Source organism: Xenopus laevis, chromosome 7S, assembly GCF_017654675.1.
Source record: "Xenopus laevis strain J_2021 chromosome 7S, Xenopus_laevis_v10.1, whole genome shotgun sequence".
Classification (NCBI taxonomy): Eukaryota; Metazoa; Chordata; class Amphibia; order Anura; family Pipidae; genus Xenopus; species Xenopus laevis.
In genome coordinates, this window is record NC_054384.1 from 110,626,872 (window position 1) to 110,647,470 (window position 20,599).

The 20,599-nt window shown below is 44.0% G+C and overlaps 1 protein-coding gene across 10 annotated transcripts in view; it reads left to right on the forward strand.

Annotated features, from left to right (window-relative positions):
* The first annotated feature begins 2,582 nt into the window (after positions 1-2,582).
* ubr4.S (ubiquitin protein ligase E3 component n-recognin 4 S homeolog) overlaps positions 2,583-20,599 on the forward strand; it is a 93,301-nt gene continuing 75,284 nt past the window's right edge. For 7 of the 10 annotated variants that reach the window (XM_018228327.2, XM_041571764.1, XM_018228330.2 and 4 more), the window contains exons 1-17: positions 2,583-2,716; positions 11,970-12,067; positions 12,239-12,342; positions 13,577-13,706; positions 13,802-13,941; positions 14,021-14,120; positions 14,258-14,399; positions 14,491-14,615; positions 14,955-15,079; positions 15,168-15,227; positions 15,734-15,921; positions 16,179-16,278; positions 16,377-16,517; positions 16,741-16,858; positions 17,533-17,720; positions 18,137-18,296; positions 18,529-18,614. In XM_018228327.2, the coding sequence (XP_018083816.1) occupies positions 2,592-2,716; positions 11,970-12,067; positions 12,239-12,342; positions 13,577-13,706; positions 13,802-13,941; positions 14,021-14,120; positions 14,258-14,399; positions 14,491-14,615; positions 14,955-15,079; positions 15,168-15,227; positions 15,734-15,921; positions 16,179-16,278; positions 16,377-16,517; positions 16,741-16,858; positions 17,533-17,720; positions 18,137-18,296; positions 18,529-18,614 (2,130 nt within the window). In that variant the 5' untranslated portion in view covers positions 2,583-2,591. The remainder of the gene's footprint in view (positions 2,717-11,969; positions 12,068-12,238; positions 12,343-13,576; positions 13,707-13,801; positions 13,942-14,020; positions 14,121-14,257; positions 14,400-14,490; positions 14,616-14,954; positions 15,080-15,167; positions 15,228-15,733; positions 15,922-16,178; positions 16,279-16,376; positions 16,518-16,740; positions 16,859-17,532; positions 17,721-18,136; positions 18,297-18,528; positions 18,615-20,599) is intronic. The other 3 variants (XM_018228329.2, XM_018228334.2, XM_018228335.2) reach the window with 1 other exon arrangement.

Consider the following 20,599-nt stretch of genomic DNA (forward strand, 5'->3'; position numbering starts at 1 on the left):
TGTCCGACGTGATTCCAAAGCAAAGATCCGCCCGCTCTTTCTTCAGGAACATGAGTCTGAGCAATCGCTTCCCATCTCTCCTATCAACAGGTGCCTAAACCTTTATATGGATAGAAATAAAGTTTATCCAAATAAGGTAATTAGTAGAAGGCTGAGGGAATTAACATGAGATGGGGGGACTCTCTATCCAAGAAGAAAATGGAGTTGCTTTGTGGCCATAAGAAGGAAGGGTGGAATAGGATCGTTTGCTTTATAAAATCTGGAAAGAAATCAACAGAATAAAGAAACAAAAAACTACAAATGATATGGAATAGACAAATACAGGAGGTCCTCTGCCCTCAGCCCATTATCAATATATTGAAGACATTGAGATGTCATGTGATGAGTCCAGAGGACTCTTTTGTGGTCACAGCCTCATCGCTTCATTTAACAATTAGTGGTGAGCACAACTTTCCCTTGTTTGTAGCAGCCATTAGAAATCACGGGGCCCCGCCCATGCCGGCACCCAAGCCCCACCCCAGACCCCGCCCACAACCCATCACAATTAAAAGACCACACAGACATCAGCGCTAAAAAAGTAACCCCCCCCACACACACACAAGTTATAAAAAGCTATTGATGATCAGGGCTCCCTTATAAGTTAAAAAAAAAAACATTGGCTCCAGGGGCCCCTTACAAATCTTTTTTTATAAAAAAACATTGGCGCCAGGGCCCCTCTTACAAGTTAAAAAAAATTGGGGCCCCAAAGAATATTTTTTAAAAAAAACTGGTGGCAGGGGCCTATAGAGTATTAAAATAATCCATTGGTGGCCAGGAGATTAAAAAAAAACACAAATTGGTGTTCAGTAGAATTGAACTCGTGGCTTCAGGACTTCAACTTCGCCTCCCTTTTCGTGACTTTGGGTCTTTTCGCCACTTCGGCTGTTTTCGTGGCTTCGGGCCCTTCGGCTTTTTGGCACTTCCGCATTTCAGCTGTTCTGCACTTGAAAAATGGCCGCACAGCTCGGGCGCTCTCAAGGGGGGCCTTTGCTTTTAAATATGGGCGTTGGTTTGAGCAATCTCTCTCTCTCTCTCTCTCTTAAAAGCCCTTACTGGTGGGGGAGGATTTAGCTTTCAGATTGAAACCAATGCACAACACACACTGGGGCTCATTTATCAACACTGGGCAAATTTGCCCATGGGCAGTTACCTATAGCAACCAATCAGTGATTAGCTTTTTGAAACCAGCTGCAAGCAGAACAATGAATGCAGCAATTTGATTGGTTACCATGGGTTACTGCCCATGGGCAAATTTGCCCAGTGTTGATAAATGACCCCCACTGTGTACAGGTAATGCTATTATGCAGAGAAGTATCTTTTTATATTATGACCTGAGTTAAGTAAGTTAGGGACCGCCATATTGGGTTTACCTTGACGTGGTATGTTGGCTTCTCAACTTTATCATCATAACTTTGTAACTAAAAACCCCTGTTTTGTAAACATATGCATTTGTAAGTAGCACTTCCATTATAATTAAATATATTTTGATTTAGCCTTAAGAGTGCTTCCACTAAACCTCCCCCTGAATTTTGAGTGCAGAGGACGCCTTGTATTTGTCTGATAGGGACCTTTTGGCTCAGTTGAATCCGGGCCGGGGGCGGGACTGTGATGCAATGGGGGCGGGGCTGTGACATCAGGCGCGGGGCTATGCCGTGATGATCGGCAATTTGCCAATGGCTCTGTCAATCATAGGGAATCCTGTCTGATTTTCCTAATTTGGAAAACTGGGCAGACAGTTTTGACCAGGGCAGCCCTACTAGTAACTATCCATTGATTTGAATAAGAGACTGGAATATGAATAGGAGAGGCCTGAGTAGAAAGAGGAGTAATAAAAATAGGGATGCACCGAATCCACTTTTTTGGATTCGGCCGAACCCCCGAATCCTTCGTGAAAGATTCAGCCGAATACCGAACCGAATCCGAACCCTAATTTGCCAATTAGGGGTGGTAAGGGGAAAACACTTTTTACTTCCTTGTTTTCTGACAAAAAGTCATGCAATTTCCCTCCCCGCCCCTAATTTGCATATGCAAATTAGGATTCGGATTCGGCTGGGCAGAAGGATTCGGCCCAGAATCCTGCTGAAAAAGGCCGAATCCTGGCCGAATCCTGGATTCGGTGCATCCCTAAATAAAAAGTAACAATAACAATACATTTGTAGCCTTAAAGAGTATTTGTTTTTTAGATGGGGTCAGTGACCCCCTATTTGAAAGCAGAAGGCCAATAATTCAAAAAAGGAAAAATGAAGACCAATTGAAAAGCTGCTTATAATTAGCCATTCTATAACTAAAAGTTCACTTAAAGGCAACGTTAGGAGATGTGGGGTCCCATGGGGCAGCAGCAGCCAGAAAGCCGTACTAGTAAAGTGCACCCCATTAACTTCAAGGATCCATTTCCAGCGCTAAACAAAGCAGTGTTATTATATAGGCCAGGGAAGACTGGAACTCACGTTCTGCCTCTACAAACATGGCGGCGCCGGGTGAGGGACACTCAGCTGCTTCCTATATCCGGTACAGAATGCGCTAGTTTCCGGAAGCGGCTCAGTCAGAGAAAGATGGCGTCTAGCGGAGGCTCTTCGGGGCCCGCTTGGGAGTTTGCGGTGCGGCCGCTGCTCTCAGCCTCCTACTCGGCGTTTGATTTGAAGGAGCTGCCTCAGCTGGTGGCCTCGGTCATAGAGAGGTGGGTGCCGCGGCGGGGCTGGGCGAGGGGCGGGTACAGGAGAGCTGTGTCACTGCGGCCCTGACAGGAGCCACATCCCTGCTGTCACTCACTCACCTGCCCTGTCTCTACATATAATGGAACCCCTTCAATAGCCACGCCCTGACCGCTGCCACTGGCTTCTGGGACTTGTAGTCCTCACCAACACAATCAATTGTGGCCTGTCAGCTGATTGTTTTCCTGATTGATAGATGGGCTGCTCCTCCCCTTGTAGCTGGACTACAACTGCCTCAGAACCTCTTGGCGAGCCAATCTGGCAGACATTGATTTAAAGAGACAGTACACAGTTCTATAGGATGTCCCTGTGCTTATATTAAAAGAAATCAGGATTTGGCTTATTTGTTCCCATTCTGATGATCTTATAGGAAACTGCTTTGGCTTTTTCCCCTTCAACCCACTTCTCCCCTCCCCCCTGTAAGTAAGGCTCAATAATGAGCTCTGTATAAACAAAACCTACACTGGTAGTTAGACTTTGTGACAAGTTGCAGTTTATTGTACAGAGGTTTTATCTCTGGATCGGTCACTTGTTTTACTACCTGCTCCTCTACAAACAGTGACTGGGCACAACCAGGAAATGCTGGATGTTTTATGAGGTTCTCTGTTCGCTCTGTTTTCAGGAAGTCGTCTGGTTTGCAAGCAGTAGATTGTCAGCTCTTGGATTTAGCAGAGATGTTATGTCTGTATAACTTTATTTGTAAAGTGTTGTTGGGCCCTGCTGGGCTGTATAATATATCAGAGGACAAGTGACCTATTAAATACATTAAATATACACAAAGTACACAGAGCTTATATAAAGACATAGAGCTTAAGGGCCATGGGGTAAGAGAGATAGGAAGGAGGTCCCTGCCCTGTAGAGCTTACAATCTATTATGAAGCATTGGTCCTAATATTATTGGATATTCAGCATTTACTTAGTGATTTGAAGGAATTTCGTTATATTTATTATTTAGCCTAATCCGAACACTATGGGGCAGATTTATCAAGGATCGAATTGAAAATTCGAAATTCAGATTTTTTTTTATGGTTAAAGCTGTCAAATTGAACTAGGGAGTTATTCAAATTCGATTCGAGTTTCGATTTTTGATATTTATCATACTTGCTATTTGCTAAAACCTGCCAAATTGCTGTTTAAGTCAATGGGAGACGCCCAGGTAACAATTTGGAGTTGTTTGCTGCCTTCCTGACATTAACGTTTTTTTCAGAGAAAAAAACTTAAATCAAGTTTTTGAAAATCGAGAATTTGATTAGAGATTTCAGGTTGATTACATTCATCCGAGTTTAAAAAAATAAAAAAGGCTGTTGTTTCTCCTACTCAATGTAACTGAATGTGTCTCAGTGGGACCTGGATTTTACTATCGAGTGCTGTTCTTAGATCTACCAGGCAGCTGTTATCTAGAGCTCTGGGAGGCGGGGGAACAGGGGTGGGATTCAATGACTCAGAATCCCTGAGCTTCATTAAGGGTAAGGCCACACGAGGAGATTCGGGGAGATTTTGTCGCCTGGCAACTACTAATCGCCTCATCTTTTGCGCGACTATCTCCCTGTACTGCCTCAGCGTTTTTCCCCATAGGCTACAATGCAAAGTCGCCTGCGCTAATGCACACGCGGTGATACGTTTTCAATAGTCGCCCATAGTTGCCTCAGTGAGTGAAGGGGGAGATAGTCGCGCAAAAGACGAGGCAATTAGTCACCAGGCGACAAAATCTCCCCAAATCTCCTCGTGTGGCCTTACCCTAAAGGCAACTGTTAGACTTGATACAATAGTTGCACTGATATTCCCCATAGATCTGGCTGAGAAATGTATCAGCTAGATGTATCAACTAATTATATCAACTCAACGTAGCAACTAGTTATATCAAACTAAATGTATCAACTCAATGTACTATCTAATTGTATCCACTAAACGTATCCACTGAGCTGTCAGACTCAAACAGCAGAGACAGGGACATTTGACTTTAAACTTAGATTTTGAAAAAATGGTAAAAAATGGAAAGTAATTCAAAAAAGTCTTTATTTCTGGGGAACAATCTGATAACAACTGAACTGGGTGTTTGGAAGGCGAACAACCCGTTTGAAAAAAACATGTTTTCCTATGACACTATCCCTTTAAGTAAAATCCATTATTATTGAGAAAGCCGCAAAGCCACAAGACTTGGAACGTTACTGAAGGGGGTCGCCGGGAGTTGAAGGGGTTGCAGTTTGTCATTTGCTGATATAAACTGTGTGTGAACCAATCCTGACTTACTGTACCACCATCACCCCTTCTACCAACCTAAACCTGCTGCCCTGGCGAGTGTTAGTTTGTGGCCACTTGTATTTGCATTTTGTCCAACTCGGATTCAATGGATTTAAATTCGAGCGTCGAATTCGAGGGTTTATTAACCCTCGAAATTCGACCCTTGATAAATGTGCCCCTTAATGTTTTATCTGATTCAGGAACCACATGGGTGGCACTCCTATTCCTCACACAGAGACAGGCTATTTAGCTTTCACTCTGCAGTTTCCATTCTGCCCAGTCTGAAAATATGACTTTTGGTTGTGTCGTATCTTGTACTTGATCCTTCACTTTCTGTGTCACATCACAGGCCAGATAAACTTATAGCTGTAACTTCCATTGGCTTTGTTATTGTATCAACACTCCTACTAAAGTGCCCCTGACTTTAGTGTTGCAACCTCACTGACTGACCTAACTGACCTTCAGACTGGGCCCCCTTAGCTCATAACAAGGTTACAGATATATAGAAACATTGGGGTATCACGCTGCTATAGTTCCAGGGGTACCCAGGGTACAAATAAACACTCACCCCAAATCTCCCCCTAACTGACCTTCAGACTGGGCCCCCTTAGCTCATAACAAGGTTACAGATATATAGAAACATTGGGGTGTCACCCTGCTATAGTTCCAGGGGTACCCAGGGTACAAATAAGCACTCACCCCAAATCTCCCCCTAACTGACCTTCAGACTGGGCCCCATTAGCTCATAACAAGGTTACAGATACATAGAAACATTGGGGTGTCACCCTGATATAGTTCCAGGGGTACCCAGGGTACAAATAAGCACTCACCCCAAATCTCCCCCGAACTGACCTTCAGACTGGGCCCCCTTAGCTCATAACAAGGTTACAGATATATAGAAACATTGGGGTGTCACCCTGCTATAGTTCCAGGGGTACCCAGTGTACAAATAAGCACTCACCCCAAATCTCCCCCTAACTGACCTTCAGACTGGGCCCCCTTAGCTCATAACAAGTTTACAGATATATAGAAACATTGGGGTGTCACCCTGCTATAGTTCCAGGGGTACCCAGGGTACAAATAAGCACTCACCCCAAATCTCCCCCTAACTGACCTTCAGACGGGGCCCCCTTAGCTCATAACAAGGTTACAGATATATAGAAACATTGGGGTGTCACCCTGCTATAGTTCCAGGGGTACCCAGGGCACAAATAAACACTCACCCCAAATCTCCCCCTAACTGGCCATCAGACTGGGCCCCCTTAGCTCATAACAAGGTTACAGATATATAGAAACATTGGGGGTGTCACCCTGCTATGGTTCCAGGGGTACCCAGGGCACAAATAAACACTCACCCCAAATCTTCCCCTAACTGACCTTCAGACTGGGCCCCTTAGCTCATAACAAGGTTACAGATATATAGAAACATTGGGGTGTCACCCTGCTATAGTTCCAGGGGTACCCAGGGTACAAATAAGCACTCACCCCAAATCTCCCCCTAACTGACCTTCAGACGGGGCCCCCTTAGCTCATAACAAGGTTACAGATATATAGAAACATTGGGGTGTCACCCTGCTATAGTTCCAGGGGTACCCAGGGCACAAATAAACACTCACCCCAAATCTCCCCCTAACTGGCCATCAGACTGGGCCCCCTTAGCTCATAACAAGGTTACAGATATATAGAAACATTGGGGTGTCACCCTGCTATGGTTCCAGGGGTACCCAGGGCACAAATAAACACTCACCCCAAATCTTCCCCTAACTGACCTTCAGACTGGGCCCCCTTAGCTCATAACAAGGTTACAGATATATAGAAACATTGGGGTGTCACCCTGCTATAGTTCCAGGGGTACCCAGGGTACAAATAAGCACTCACCCCAAATCTCCCCCTAACTGACCTTCAGACGGGGCCCCCTTAGCTCATAACAAGGTTACAGATATATAGAAACATTGGGGTGTCACCCTGCTATAGTTCCAGGGGTACCCAGGGTACAAATAAGCACTCACCCCAAATCTCCCCCTAACTGACCTTCAGACGGGGCCCCCTTAGCTCATAACAAGGTTACAGATATATAGAAACATTGGGGTGTCACCCTGCTATAGTTCCAGGGGTACCCAGGGCACAAATAAACACTCACCCCAAATCTCCCCCTAACTGGCCATCAGACTGGGCCCCCTTAGCTCATAACAAGGTTACAGATATATAGAAACATTGGGGTGTCACCCTGCTATGGTTCCAGGGGTACCCAGGGCACAAATAAACACTCACCCCAAATCTTCCCCTAACTGACCTTCAGACTGGGCCCCCTTAGCTCATAACAAGGTTACAGATATATAGAAACATTGGGGTGTCACCCTGCTATAGTTCCAGGGGTACCCAGGGTACAAATAAGCACTCACCCCAAATCTCCCCCTAACTGACCTTCAGACGGGGCCCCCTTAGCTCATAACAAGGTTACAGATATATAGAAACATTGGGGTGTCACCCTGCTATAGTTCCAGGGGTACCCAGGGCACAAATAAACACTCACCCCAAATCTCCCCCTAACTGGCCATCAGACTGGGCCCCCTTAGCTCATAACAAGGTTACAGATATATAGAAACATTGGGGTGTCACCCTGCTATAGTTCCAGGGGTACCCAGGGTACAAATAAGCACTCACCCCAAATCTCCCCCTAACTGACCTTCAGACGGGGCCCCCTTAGCTCATAACAAGGTTACAGATATATAGAAACATTGGGTGTCACCCTGCTATAGTTCCAGGGGTACCCAGGGTACAAATAAGCACTCACCCCAAATCTCCCCCTAACTGACCTTCAGACGGGGCCCCCTTAGCTCATAACAAGGTTACAGATATATAGAAACATTGGGGTGTCACCCTGCTATAGTTCCAGGGGTACCCAGGGCACAAATAAACACTCACCCCAAATCTCCCCCTAACTGGCCATCAGACTGGGCCCCCTTAGCTCATAACAAGGTTACAGATATATAGAAACATTGGGGTGTCACCCTGCTATAGTTCCAGGGGTACCCAGGGTACAAATAAGCACTCACCCCAAATCTCCCCCTAACTGACCTTCAGACGGGGCCCCCCTTAGCTCATAACAAGGTTACAGATATATAGAAACATTGGGGTGTCACCCTGCTATAGTTCCAGGGGTACCCAGGGCACAAATAAACACTCACCCCAAATCTCCCCCTAACTGGCCATCAGACTGGGCCCCCTTAGCTCATAACAAGGTTACAGATATATAGAAACATTGGGGTGTCACCCTGCTATGGTTCCAGGGGTACCCAGGGCACAAATAAACACTCACCCCAAATCTCCCCCTAACTGGCCATCAGACTGGGCCCCCTTAGCTCATAACAAGGTTACAGATATATAGAAACATTGGGGTGTCACCCTGCTATGGTTCCAGGGGTACCCAGGGCACAAATAAACACTCACCCCAAATCTCCCCCTAACTGACCTTCAGACTGGGCCCCCTTAGCTCATAACAAGGTTACAGATATATAGAAACATTGGGGTGTCACCCTGCTATAGTTCCAGGGGTACCCAGGGTACAAATAAGCACTCACCCCAAATCTCCCCCTAACTGACCTTCAGACGGGGCCCCCTTAGCTCATAACAAGGTTACAGATATATAGAAACATTGGGGTGTCACCCTGCTATAGTTCCAGGGGTACCCAGGGCACAAATAAACACTCACCCCAAATCTCCCCCTAACTGGCCATCAGACTGGGCCCCCTTAGCTCATAACAAGGTTACAGATATATAGAAACATTGGGGTGTCACCCTGCTATAGTTCCAGGGGTACCCAGGGCACAAATAAACACTCACCCCAAATCTCCCCCTAACTGGCCATCAGACTGGGCCCCCTTAGCTCATAACAAGGTTACAGATATATAGAAACATTGGGGTGTCACCCTGCTATAGTTCCAGGGGTACCCAGGGTACAAATAAGCACTCACCCCAAATCTCCCCCTAACTGACCTTCAGACGGGGCCCCCTTAGCTCATAACAAGGTTACAGATATATAGAAACATTGGGGTGTCACCCTGCTATAGTTCCAGGGGTACCCAGGGCACAAATAAACACTCACCCCAAATCTCCCCCTAACTGGCCATCAGACTGGGCCCCCTTAGCTCATAACAAGGTTACAGATATATAGAAACATTGGGGTGTCACCCTGCTATGGTTCCAGGGGTACCCAGGGCACAAATAAACACTCACCCCAAATCTCCCCCTAACTGGCCATCAGACTGGGCCCCCTTAGCTCATAACAAGGTTACAGATATATAGAAACATTGGGGTGTCACCCTGCTATGGTTCCAGGGGTTACCCAGGCACAAATAAACACTCACCCCAAATCTCCCCCTAACTGACCTTCAGACTGGGCCCCCTTAGCTCATAACAAGGTTACAGATATATAGAAACATTGGGGTGTCACCCTGCTATAGTTCCAGGGGTACCCAGGGTACAAATAAGCACTCACCCCAAATCTCCCCCCTAACTGACCTTCAGACGGGGCCCCCCTTAGCTCATAACAAGGTTACAGATATATAGAAACATTGGGGTGTCACCCTGCTATAGTTCCAGGGGTACCCAGGGCACAAATAAACACTCACCCCAAATCTCCCCCTAACTGGCCATCAGACTGGGCCCCCTTAGCTCATAACAAGGTTACAGATATATAGAAACATTGGGGTGTCACCCTGCTATAGTTCCAGGGGTACCCAGGGTACAAATAAGCACTCACCCCAAATCTCCCCCTAACTGACCTTCAGACGGGGCCCCCTTAGCTCATAACAAGGTTACAGATATATAGAAACATTGGGGTGTCACCCTGCTATAGTTCCAGGGGTACCCAGGGTACAAATAAGCACTCACCCCAAATCTCCCCCTAACTGACCTTCAGACGGGGCCCCCTTAGCTCATAACAAGGTTACAGATATATAGAAACATTGGGGTGTCACCCTGCTATAGTTCCAGGGGTACCCAGGGCACAAATAAACACTCACCCCAAATCTCCCCCTAACTGGCCATCAGACTGGGCCCCCTTAGCTCATAACAAGGTTACAGATATATAGAAACATTGGGGTGTCACCCTGCTATGGTTCCAGGGGTACCCAGGGCACAAATAAACACTCACCCCAAATCTTCCCCTAACTGACCTTCAGACTGGGCCCCCTTAGCTCATAACAAGGTTACAGATATATAGAAACATTGGGGTGTCACCCTGCTATAGTTCCAGGGGTACCCAGGGTACAAATAAGCAGTCACCCCAAATCTCTCCCTAACTGGCCTTCAGATAGGGCTCCTTAAGGCTTTTTGGGCCTTTGTGTGCTTGAAATGCAGGTCCTGTTTTGACTCTGAGTCCAGACATGACTCGCACTCATTGGAGGAGGCAGAACACACAAAGCAACACAACATTAACTCTCTTCTAGTTCTCTGACACAGAAGCCCTTTAACAGACCATTTGATTTTCAGGCATTTTGCCTGTAGCTTATTTGGCATTTTCAAACACATTTTCTTCAGTTCGAATGTTTTCAGATTGTTCAACAGAAATAGGCTTTTTTCATTTTTTTTTTCATTTTTGAATGTTTTCCCAAAATTGAAGTTTAAAATGTTATCTCTGGTGTGTGAGTGGCAGCTCAGTAATTCAGCTGCAGATTCTATTCCAATTGGCTACATTGTATATATTTCACAGTCTGATCTATGGGGGATATTTGTAACAATTGTATCAACTGTAACCACTGCCTTTTATTTAAAATCTGATTCTGCTCAGCGGGGACAAAGATTGGAAATTGATCAACTTTATGTATCAGACATAATGAGGGGATTAACAAAAACTTTAATGCTCAACATGAGAAAATGGTCACAAATGTCTGAAACCAACTGAAAAAAAAGTGTTTAGAAGGTGAACTCCTCCTTTAAAGTTGGATTTTTGTTGCATAATGAAGAAAATGAAGAAAATTTAATTGTAAGCAGATTTCCAGGTGATTAATAAACCAATTCCTGCTACTTCAGAACAAGTGAACAGAAAGGGACAGACACAGTTACACAGAACTATAAACCCAGTGAGAATGAGGAATGAATGGATATTGGGAAGTTGTATCAGGAGTCAGAAGCAGCAGTGCAGAGAAGAGAAAGGGACAGACACAATGACAGTTACACAGAACTATAAACCCAGTGAGAATGAGGAATGAATGGATATTGGGAAGTTGTATCAGGAGTCAGAGGCAGCAGTGCAGAGAAAGGGACAGACACAATGACAGTTACACAGAACTATAAACCCAGTGAGAATGAGGAATGAATGGATATTGGGAAGTTGTATCAGGAGTCAGAAGCAGCAGTGCAGAGAAAGGGACAGACACAATGACAGTTACACAGAACTATAAACCCAGTGAGAATGAGGAATGAATGGATATTGGGAAGTTGTATCAGGAGTCAGAGGCAGCAGTGCAGAGAAGAGAAAGGGGCAGACACAATGACAGTTACACAGAACTATAAACCCAGTGAGAATGAGGAATGAATGGATATTGGGAAGTTGTATCAGGAGTCGGAAGCAGCAGTGCAGAGAAGAGAAAGGGACAGACACAATGACAGTTACACAGAACTATAAACCCAGTGAGAATGAGGAATGAATGGATATTGGGAAGTTGTATCAGGAGTCGGAAGCAGCAGTGCAGAGAAGAGAAAGGGACAGACACAATGACAGTTACACAGAACTATAAACCCAGTGAGAATGAGGAATGAATGGATATTGGGAAGTTGTATCAGGAGTCGGAAGCAGCAGTGCAGAGAAGAGAAAGGGACAGACACAATGACAGTTACACAGAACTATAAACCCAGTGAGAATGAGGAATGAATGGATATTGGGAAGTTGTATCAGGAGTCGGAAGCAGCAGTGCAGAGAAGAGAAAGGGACAGACAATGCCATTAATAACATATTTTGTCTCTCTCTCTCCCCAGTGAATCAGAGATTCTGCATCATGACAAACAGTATGAACCCTTCTACTCCTCCTTTGTGGCGCTCTCCACTCACTATATAACTACAGTTTGCAGTCAGAGTAAGTACTGGAATGGCCTGAGAGCCAAAGGGCTGGAAACTGGGGGAATTCTTGGTATAATGGGAGATCTTTGTGTTATTAGAATGTTGGCATCATATAAGCAATGAGTGTGTTTTTTTTCTCTATAACTAATTTTAATGTTTCTCTCCGTTTGTTTTCACTTCCTTGCAGTTCCCAGGAATCAGCTGCAGTCTGTCGCTGCTGCCTGCAAAGTTCTGCTTGAATTCTCCCTGTTACGACTGGAGAGTCCCGACGAGGCCTGCGCTGTGTCTCAGGTGAGAGAAACCTGTATGGCAGCACCTTCCCAATATCCTCCAGGCATCTCTTTGTCAGACACTTCCTTGTCTCATTATGCAGTTTTTGATTTTGATTGATTTTGATAGGCTACCTACTCTTGCACCAAACAATTACTGAATTAATTTCTTCCCCCCAAATGTTTAAAGGATAACTAAACCTTAAAAATAAGTGAATGTAAAATTGATGAGGGGGCTATTCTAAGCACTTTTGCAATGTACATTCATTATTTATTTTGTTAATTCCAAGATATGAAGGCAGGGGTGCCCAAAAGGTAGATCGGGATGTACCATTAGACCTTGAGCTGGGGATCAGTAGATCTCAAGATACTTGACCTCAAACAGCTTGACTAAATCACCTTCCTGTTTCATTCTTTTCATTCAGATATTTTTATGTGAAGGTTACATAGGAAATAGATTTTTAAATATAACAATATATGTTTTCTCATAAATCAATATTTAAGTAATATTTTCCGTGGAACAGAATGTTATCAATGCTTTTATGAATGTAGATCATAATGGGGCATCCCTAAAAGTAGAACTCTACTCTACTCTAATCTGACATGGGGCTAGACATATTGTCAATTTCCCAGCTGCCCCAAGTCATGTGACTTGTGCTCTGATAAACTTCAGTCACTCTTTACTGCTGTACTGCAAGTTAGAGTGATATCACCCCCTCCCTTCCCCCCAGCAGCCAAACAACAGAACAATGGGAAGGTAACCAGATAGCAGCTCCCTAACACAAGATAACAGCTGCCTGGTAGATCTAAGAACAGCACTCAATAGTAAAATCCAGGTCCCACTGAGACACATTCAGTTACATTGAGAAGGAAAAACAGCAGCCTGCCAGAAAGCATTTCTCTCCTAAAGTGCAGGCACAAGTCACATGACCAGGGGCAGCTGGGAAATTGACAATATGTCTAGCCCCATGTCAGATTTCAAAATTGAATATAAAAAAATCTCTTTGCTCTTTTGAGAAATGGATTTCAGTGCAGAATTCTGCTTGAGTAGCACTATTAACTGATGTGTTTTGAAAAAAAAACATGTTTTCTGATGACAGGATCCCTTTTTAAATTAGTAAAGTGTGGGCACTCCTGTATTAAAGGACGAGCAACATCAATTTAAAAAGAATAAAAAGAATAAAAGAATCCCCTCCTGTATCAGGGTTTGTTTCACAGCAAGCTTTACATTAACACACACATTTTCTTTTCTGTAGAAACACCTGATCCTACTGATTAAGGGATTATGCAGTGGTACCAGCCGCCTGGACCGAACCGAGATCATCACCTTTACAGCAATGATGAAATCATCCAAACTCCCGCAGACTGTGCAGACTCTCTCTGATGGTTGGTACAAACCTTCTGACAGTTTGTCTTTAGCTGATGTCTTCCCAATAACATTCCTTTCAAATATCTTCTTTTTTTTCCCTTCATTTGTTTAGTGGAGGATCAGAAAGAAATTGTGGTTCTGCCAAGCCCAGAGCTGCGCCAGAAAGAGGTCCAGATGAACTTCCTGAACCAGCTGACTTCTGTGTTTAATCCCAGAGGGGCAGGATCTTCACCTCTTACATCACATGCACAGGTTCGGCTCATTCCCTTTGTTTCCTCACCCAACCTAACCAAATGCAGTGGCTGTTTTTAGTAACAAACCTTGTCCTCAGGTGGAAAGTGAGAGTGAAGATTCTACAGCTGATCCAGTATCTAATGCCAAAACCAAAAGCATCTTCATAGCCCAGAATGTGGCCAATCTCCAAGAACTAGGTAAGGCCAGATTTTGTCAGCGTTCAACTGATTAATGCTTATATTAACTCTGCTTGTGAACAGAGGATATGACCCATAGTGTATATATGATATATTTGCAATTATTTATTCTCGTTGGTGTTTTTCCTTCTTGCCAGGGGGGTCAGAGAAGCTGCTGCGCGTTTGCTTAAACCTCCCCTACTTCCTGAGGTACATAAACCGGTTTCAGGACGCCGTTTCAGCGAATTCCTTTTTCATCATGCCAGCTACTGTGGGAGACGCAACTGCTGTGCGCAATGGGTGAGTGCGAGTCCGGCATACTGGAAAATGGGAATCTGAAAAGATATTAACATTAATATTTCAATGGTCTTTTCCAATATTTACATTGCAGGTTCCACTCTCTTGTGATTGACGTGACTATGGCCCTTGATACACTCTCCTTGCCTGTAATGGAACCACTTACTCCCCAACGACTCAAGGATGTTACCCTGTTGGCCCTCAGCTGTTTGTATGCAGGTAGGCCCACACGCTGCTTCCATCTTTTTTTCTTTGCATCCTGTTTGTTTAATCTGTAATATATATAATATACAAGAGCCATGAATATCCTGTAAATTATATCCTTATAAATGGTGCTTAGTGATGTAATCGGTTATAATCGGAGCTTAGTGATGTCATTTCTGTCACATGACTCACTGAAACTTGTGTATTATAATAAAAAAAAGTACCCCCTGATATTAGAAGTCACCTCAGAGTTCAAAGACCTGTTAAAAAACACTCAGCCTTCAGACTCGTGCTTTTATATGGTCTCGTGCTTTTATTCACTATATCATTTTTTTGGTTCTTTTTCTGTAAAAGGTGTGAGTGTAGCAACATGTATGGCAATCCTCCATGTTGGAAGCACCCAACAAGTTCGAACAGGATCCACTAGCTGCAAAGAAGAAGACTATGAGAATGATGCTGCCACCATTGTGCAGAAATGTGTAAGTATAACATGACAGACTATAGCTGCTACTTGCACCGACTGAATGCTTCTCATTCTCAGCTGATCTTTGTAAACTTGCATTGCAGCTTGAAATCTATGAGATGATTGGACAGGCCATTAACAGCTCCCGCAGAGCTGGAGGAGAGGTAAGAATTACTAATTAATTACTAATTCAAGGTACAACTTTTTACCACTCATTCTTGTATTTACTACAGTGGAATGATATCTATTGCTATCACTATAAGTTAAGCATATGATAATTAGTATTGGAACATTTGCCTCTTCATCTTGGGGTATAACTTGCATCAATAGGAGGCAGGATTATAGAATTAAAACAGCTGCCCTTCCTTGTTGTATCCGTCCACTATATCTAAAGCAGCTGTTTATTTATTGTGTTTCTAGTATGGAGCCATGGGCAAGGCTAATCTCTCCTTAGAATTTAAAAATGCATATGTTTAATCTGGGGAACTATCCTAGGGGCAATTTAGAAGCTTGCTTGCTCCAGCAGTCCCCTGTCTTTATTGGTCTGTAGCAACCTGTGTAGTTATCCTGTAGTTTGTCTGTATGGTTGCACTGGGGTAAATATCAGATTCAGTTTTGGGTTAAATCCTAATCCAAGTCAAATTTCTCTTTTGTCCATTGTCTCTTGCAGCATTACCAGAACTTCCAGCTCTTGGGGGCCTGGTGCCTGGTGAACAGCATCTACCTGATTTTGAACCTGAGTCCCACAGCTCTTGCTGATAAAGGAAAGGAGAAAGATCCCCTGGCAGCGCTTAGAGTTCGGGACATTGCTCGGTCCAAAGAGGCAGTGGGCTCCCCAAAAGTGGTACCTGTGAAAGGGTAAGTCTCGTCTAAATTAGCTACCTTCATCCATTTACCTTACTGGAGGATATTTTCTTCCATGTGCTATCCCATGTATCATACTTATTGTATGCATATATCATTCCTTCCCTTTTATCTACACATATGGGAGGAAGATGCCATTTTGTTCTCCTTAAACAGTTATAGCACAGTGTGTATTTAATCAGGTACCCTGGTAATCAGTCACTGCATAAATACTGGATTATAAAATCTATTCTGATTATTTTTCCCCATAGACACCAGGGGTTTGGGGTCCTGTCAGTAGTTCTAGCAAACCATGCAATCAAACTGCTCACATCACTGTTCCAGGACCTACAAGTGGAGACTCTGCACAAGGTGACTGACAACCATTTTTTTTAACTGAAACCCTCCCCCCAATGCTCCAATCCCATGTACAGAAGTGTCATTCTGAGCTTTGCCAATATTTCTCACAGCAGCCCCTGGACACGGACGGACCCCTGGCAGAGTTAAACATCACAGCTCAGAGCACATCTATTCAAAGAATCCAGAGGCTTATTGATTCCATCCCTCTGACCAACCTGCTCTTCACCATCCTGTCTACATCCTATCGCAAGGTGACTCACTTCATTTGTCTTGTTGTGCATGTAGCTTAGCCTTAACCAGGAAAGCTCCAAAAATTAAAATCGAGAACAAAAGTAAGTGTGACATGTGAGTTATCTATGTTAAAGTACATAATGACCCCTGCTACCCCATTTGGGTTGCTAAATAAACTGTTTACTTGTGGTGTGCCTTGTAGTTCTGTCGCATTCACATTCAATTTACTGTTTTGTCTCACAGGCTTGTGTCCTGCAGCGCCAAAGGAAGGGCTCCATGAGCAGCGATGTCAGCGCCTCTACAGATTCAAATACTTACTATGAGGATGACTTCAGCAGCACAGAAGAGGACAGCAGTCAGGGTAAACCAATGATATGCAGATATAGCTTCCCAATCTGCTGTTTTCCTTCTCTTGAACTAGGCCACTTTATAATGTCTGCATTAATGGGGAACTATCGCAAAAATAAAAATGTAATATAAGCTTCAGCATACTGAAATAACTTTATAAATACAATCAATTAAATATTCTGCACTGTTTCTGAAATAATCAACTTTATCTTCACTATTCCTCTCTCAGCATCTGTTTCTCTTCATTCTCTCTTCATGCAGCAGTTGGGTGTCAGATGAATGATCCAATATAGAAGATGTATTAGAGCTCAATCTATTCAAATCACCAGACATCATGTCTCTCTACATGCAGAATTTGTGCAAAAGGCAGTTATTTTGTTAGATTTTGTTTTTACTGGAATCAGTTATTTGAGTGAGCTCTCATACATCTGCTAGGAAAGGAGCCCCCCTATAAGATATAGTGGATCATTCATCTGTCACCCAGCTGCTGCATTAAGACAGAATGAAGAGATACAGATGCTGAGAGAGGAATAGTGAATATAAACTTGATTATTTATTAGTTAAAAATGCAGAATTTGAGTTGTATTTAGAAGTTTCTTACTTCACTATGAGCAAGCTTATATTAAATGTTCACGATAGTTCCACTTTAAGCTCTCTCCATTTATATTGTTTGCTCTCTCCATTCAGATGATGACAGTGAGCCAATCTTGGGGCTGTGGTTTGAGGAGACAATCTCCCCAAGCAAAGAAAAAGCTGTTCCTCCTCCACCTCCTCCTCCACCGCCTCTAGAGAGCTCCCCAAGGGCAAAGAGCCCCAGCAAGCAAAATAACGGGGAAAACGGCAATATTTTGGCCAGCCGCAAGGATCCAGAACTGGTGAGGACAATATCCACATTGTGGTTTAAGGATGACTTAAAGAGAAACTAAAACTAATTCTGATATGTGCTGTAGTTGGGGCATAATGTTTATACATATTGCACTGGGATAATCAGAACATGGTACAAGACTACATTAGTAAAAAGGGGTAGGTAGAAGAAGTGGCTTTTCTCATCCTCCTGATTCAGCATGGTCCACCACATACACTGAATTCTGTCAGGTTTTCACAATTTGATATGAAGGTGACTGGGGTCAGAATGCACAAAATTGGTCCGTGTGCCATTGTCCTTAAACCACAGATTTTTTGCTTGAGTTCTTGTGGTAATTCTTGTACCTCAGCACTGATGGTGACATTTAGCATGAGAAAAAGATCAAATGCTGGACAAGATTATGAGAGACTTCTCTCCCTCTCTCAGTTCCTTAGCCTGGCTTCCAGCACTTTGAACTTTATCACCGGCTGCATGCTGAATTGTCGTAGCAACTTCATCCGGAACTATCTGAGCGTTTCTCTGACGGAGCAGCACATGGCCACACTTGCTAGTATCATCAAGGACATGGATAAAGACGGTCTGAAAGGTAATGAGAAAAGACATAAGAATTGGGGTAGTTAGGATGAGGGAGGACAGTGGGCTGCCTGATGACTGAAGATAATAAAGATGAACTTTGGGATGGACTGTAAAGTTCACATGGATAGAATGATAGAAGATATCTTTAACTGGGCAGACATTTAATAGTGCAATCCCAAAAAGGATGCTGTGCCTGATGATGCCATCAGCTAACTTGTATCTTCCATTAATCCATTTCCTAGGCTCGTCTGATGAAGACTTTGCAGTTGCTCTCTACCAGTTTAACCACTGCCTTGTAACTTCAGATCTGCAGTCGCCTACACTACAGGTATGTCTCTACCATTATCACTGGGCCGTTTCATTTCCAGGGAAGCCCTGCCATCAGCAAAGCCTGTTCTAAATAGAACACAAAAAATACAAGGGTGGTTATAAATACGCTCCAAGGCTAAATAAAAATGTGTTTTAAGTACAATGGAAGTGCCACTGATTTGGCCAATTAATCAATGGACAGGGCTTTTTAGTTGCAAAGTTATAAATATAAAGTTGGTAAGCCACCATACTACGACAAGGTAAACCCCATACGGTGGTCCCTAAATATTTACCTCTGGTCATAGTATTATAAGGCTTGTACCTCCTGCATAGTAGCATTCCTTGGGATAAGTGTCTCCTGACCTTGGCACTGATTTTTATCAGAGGGCTAGATCCTCCCCCGCCACTAGCTTTTGCAACTTCCCGAACCAAACACCTATTTTTAAAGGCATGAGACCACCATTTGTTGAAGGGGGGGGGTGCTACAAACCACATGGAAGCTTAGCCTACAGCTTCTGGCTACAATATAAAAATACAAGGGGGATTGTGGGAGCACTCCAAGGCTAAGTGTTTAAAAGGATACTGTTATGGGAAAGTTTTGTTTTTTTTTATTTCAAAACACATCAGTTAATAGAGCTGCTCCATCAGAATTCTGTACTGAAATCCATTTCTCAAAAGAGCAAAGGTTTTTTTATATGTAATTTTGAAATCTGATATGGGGCTAGACATATTGTCAGTTTCCCAGCTGCCCCCAGTCATGTGACTTGTGCTCTGGTAAACTTCAATCACTCTTTACTGCTGTACTGCAAGTTGGAGTGATATCATCCCCTCTCTTCCCCCCCCCCCAGCAGCCTAACAACAGAAAAAAGGAGATTTTGTGTACTCACCATTAAATCTCTTTCTCTTCAGTCGCTTGGGGGACACAGGGATAGTGAGGTATAGCTGGTACCAGTAGGAGGAGGACACAACAATATGAATAATTAACTAGCTCCTCCTCTGCTGGCTATACCCCCTCAGCAGGCGGAGCCCAGTCAGTTTTTTAACAAAGTACTCGTATAACTTGAATATAACTTAACCTAATAAGGCAATACAATGATTAATTACCAGACCATGTCTGATTGGCAGAATGCCCCCTATCCAGGGAGGGAAGCCCTGTGTCCCCCAAGCGACTGAAGAGAGAGATTTAATGGTGAGTACACAAAATCTCCTTTTCTCCAGTGTCTGCTTGGGGGACACAGGGACAGTGGGGACGTACCAAAGCTGTCCCCTTGAATAGGGCGGGAAGGATAGGCCTATGTGGAAGGTGCCACTGCGGCTTGAAGAACCTTCCTGCCGAAGCTTAAGTCAGAAGTCGCAAAGGTATCGAAATGGTAGAATATTGCAAAAGAGTGGATTGATGTACAGGTAGCTGCTTTGCACAGCTGCTCAGCCGAGGCTTGATTCTGGAAGGCCCAGGACATGGTCATCCCCCTTGTTGAGTGTGCCTTGACCCATTGTGGGGGTGTTTGCCCCCCCCCTTTGCCGTGTATGCTCGTTGAATGGCCTGTCTAATATAGCGTGAAATGGAAGCCTTCGAGGTCGTAGTTCCGTGTAGGGGTCCTCCTGGAACAATAAACAGTATCTGTTTTGCGATTGTCTTTAACCGTATGCAAATAGAACTTGAGAGCTCATACCGGATACAGAGAATGCAGTGCCACTTCCTTAGGGTTGGATGGTGACAGACAGAAGGTTGGTATGGTTGTCTTTTGACTGAGGTGAAAAGACGAAACTACCTTTGAGAGAAAGGAAGGTATAGTACCGCTCTGCCCTGATGGAACACCAGGAAAGAGCGCTGAGTTCTGAAACTCTTCTTGCCGACACAATTGCTAGTAGGAATACCGTTTTCCAGGTAAGCCACTGTAATGGAATCGATAGCAACGGCTCAAAAGGTGGATCCTGAAGGGCTCGCAATACCACAGTGAGGTCCCATGAGGGAACAGGTGTTCGAGTTGGAGGCGCTATGTG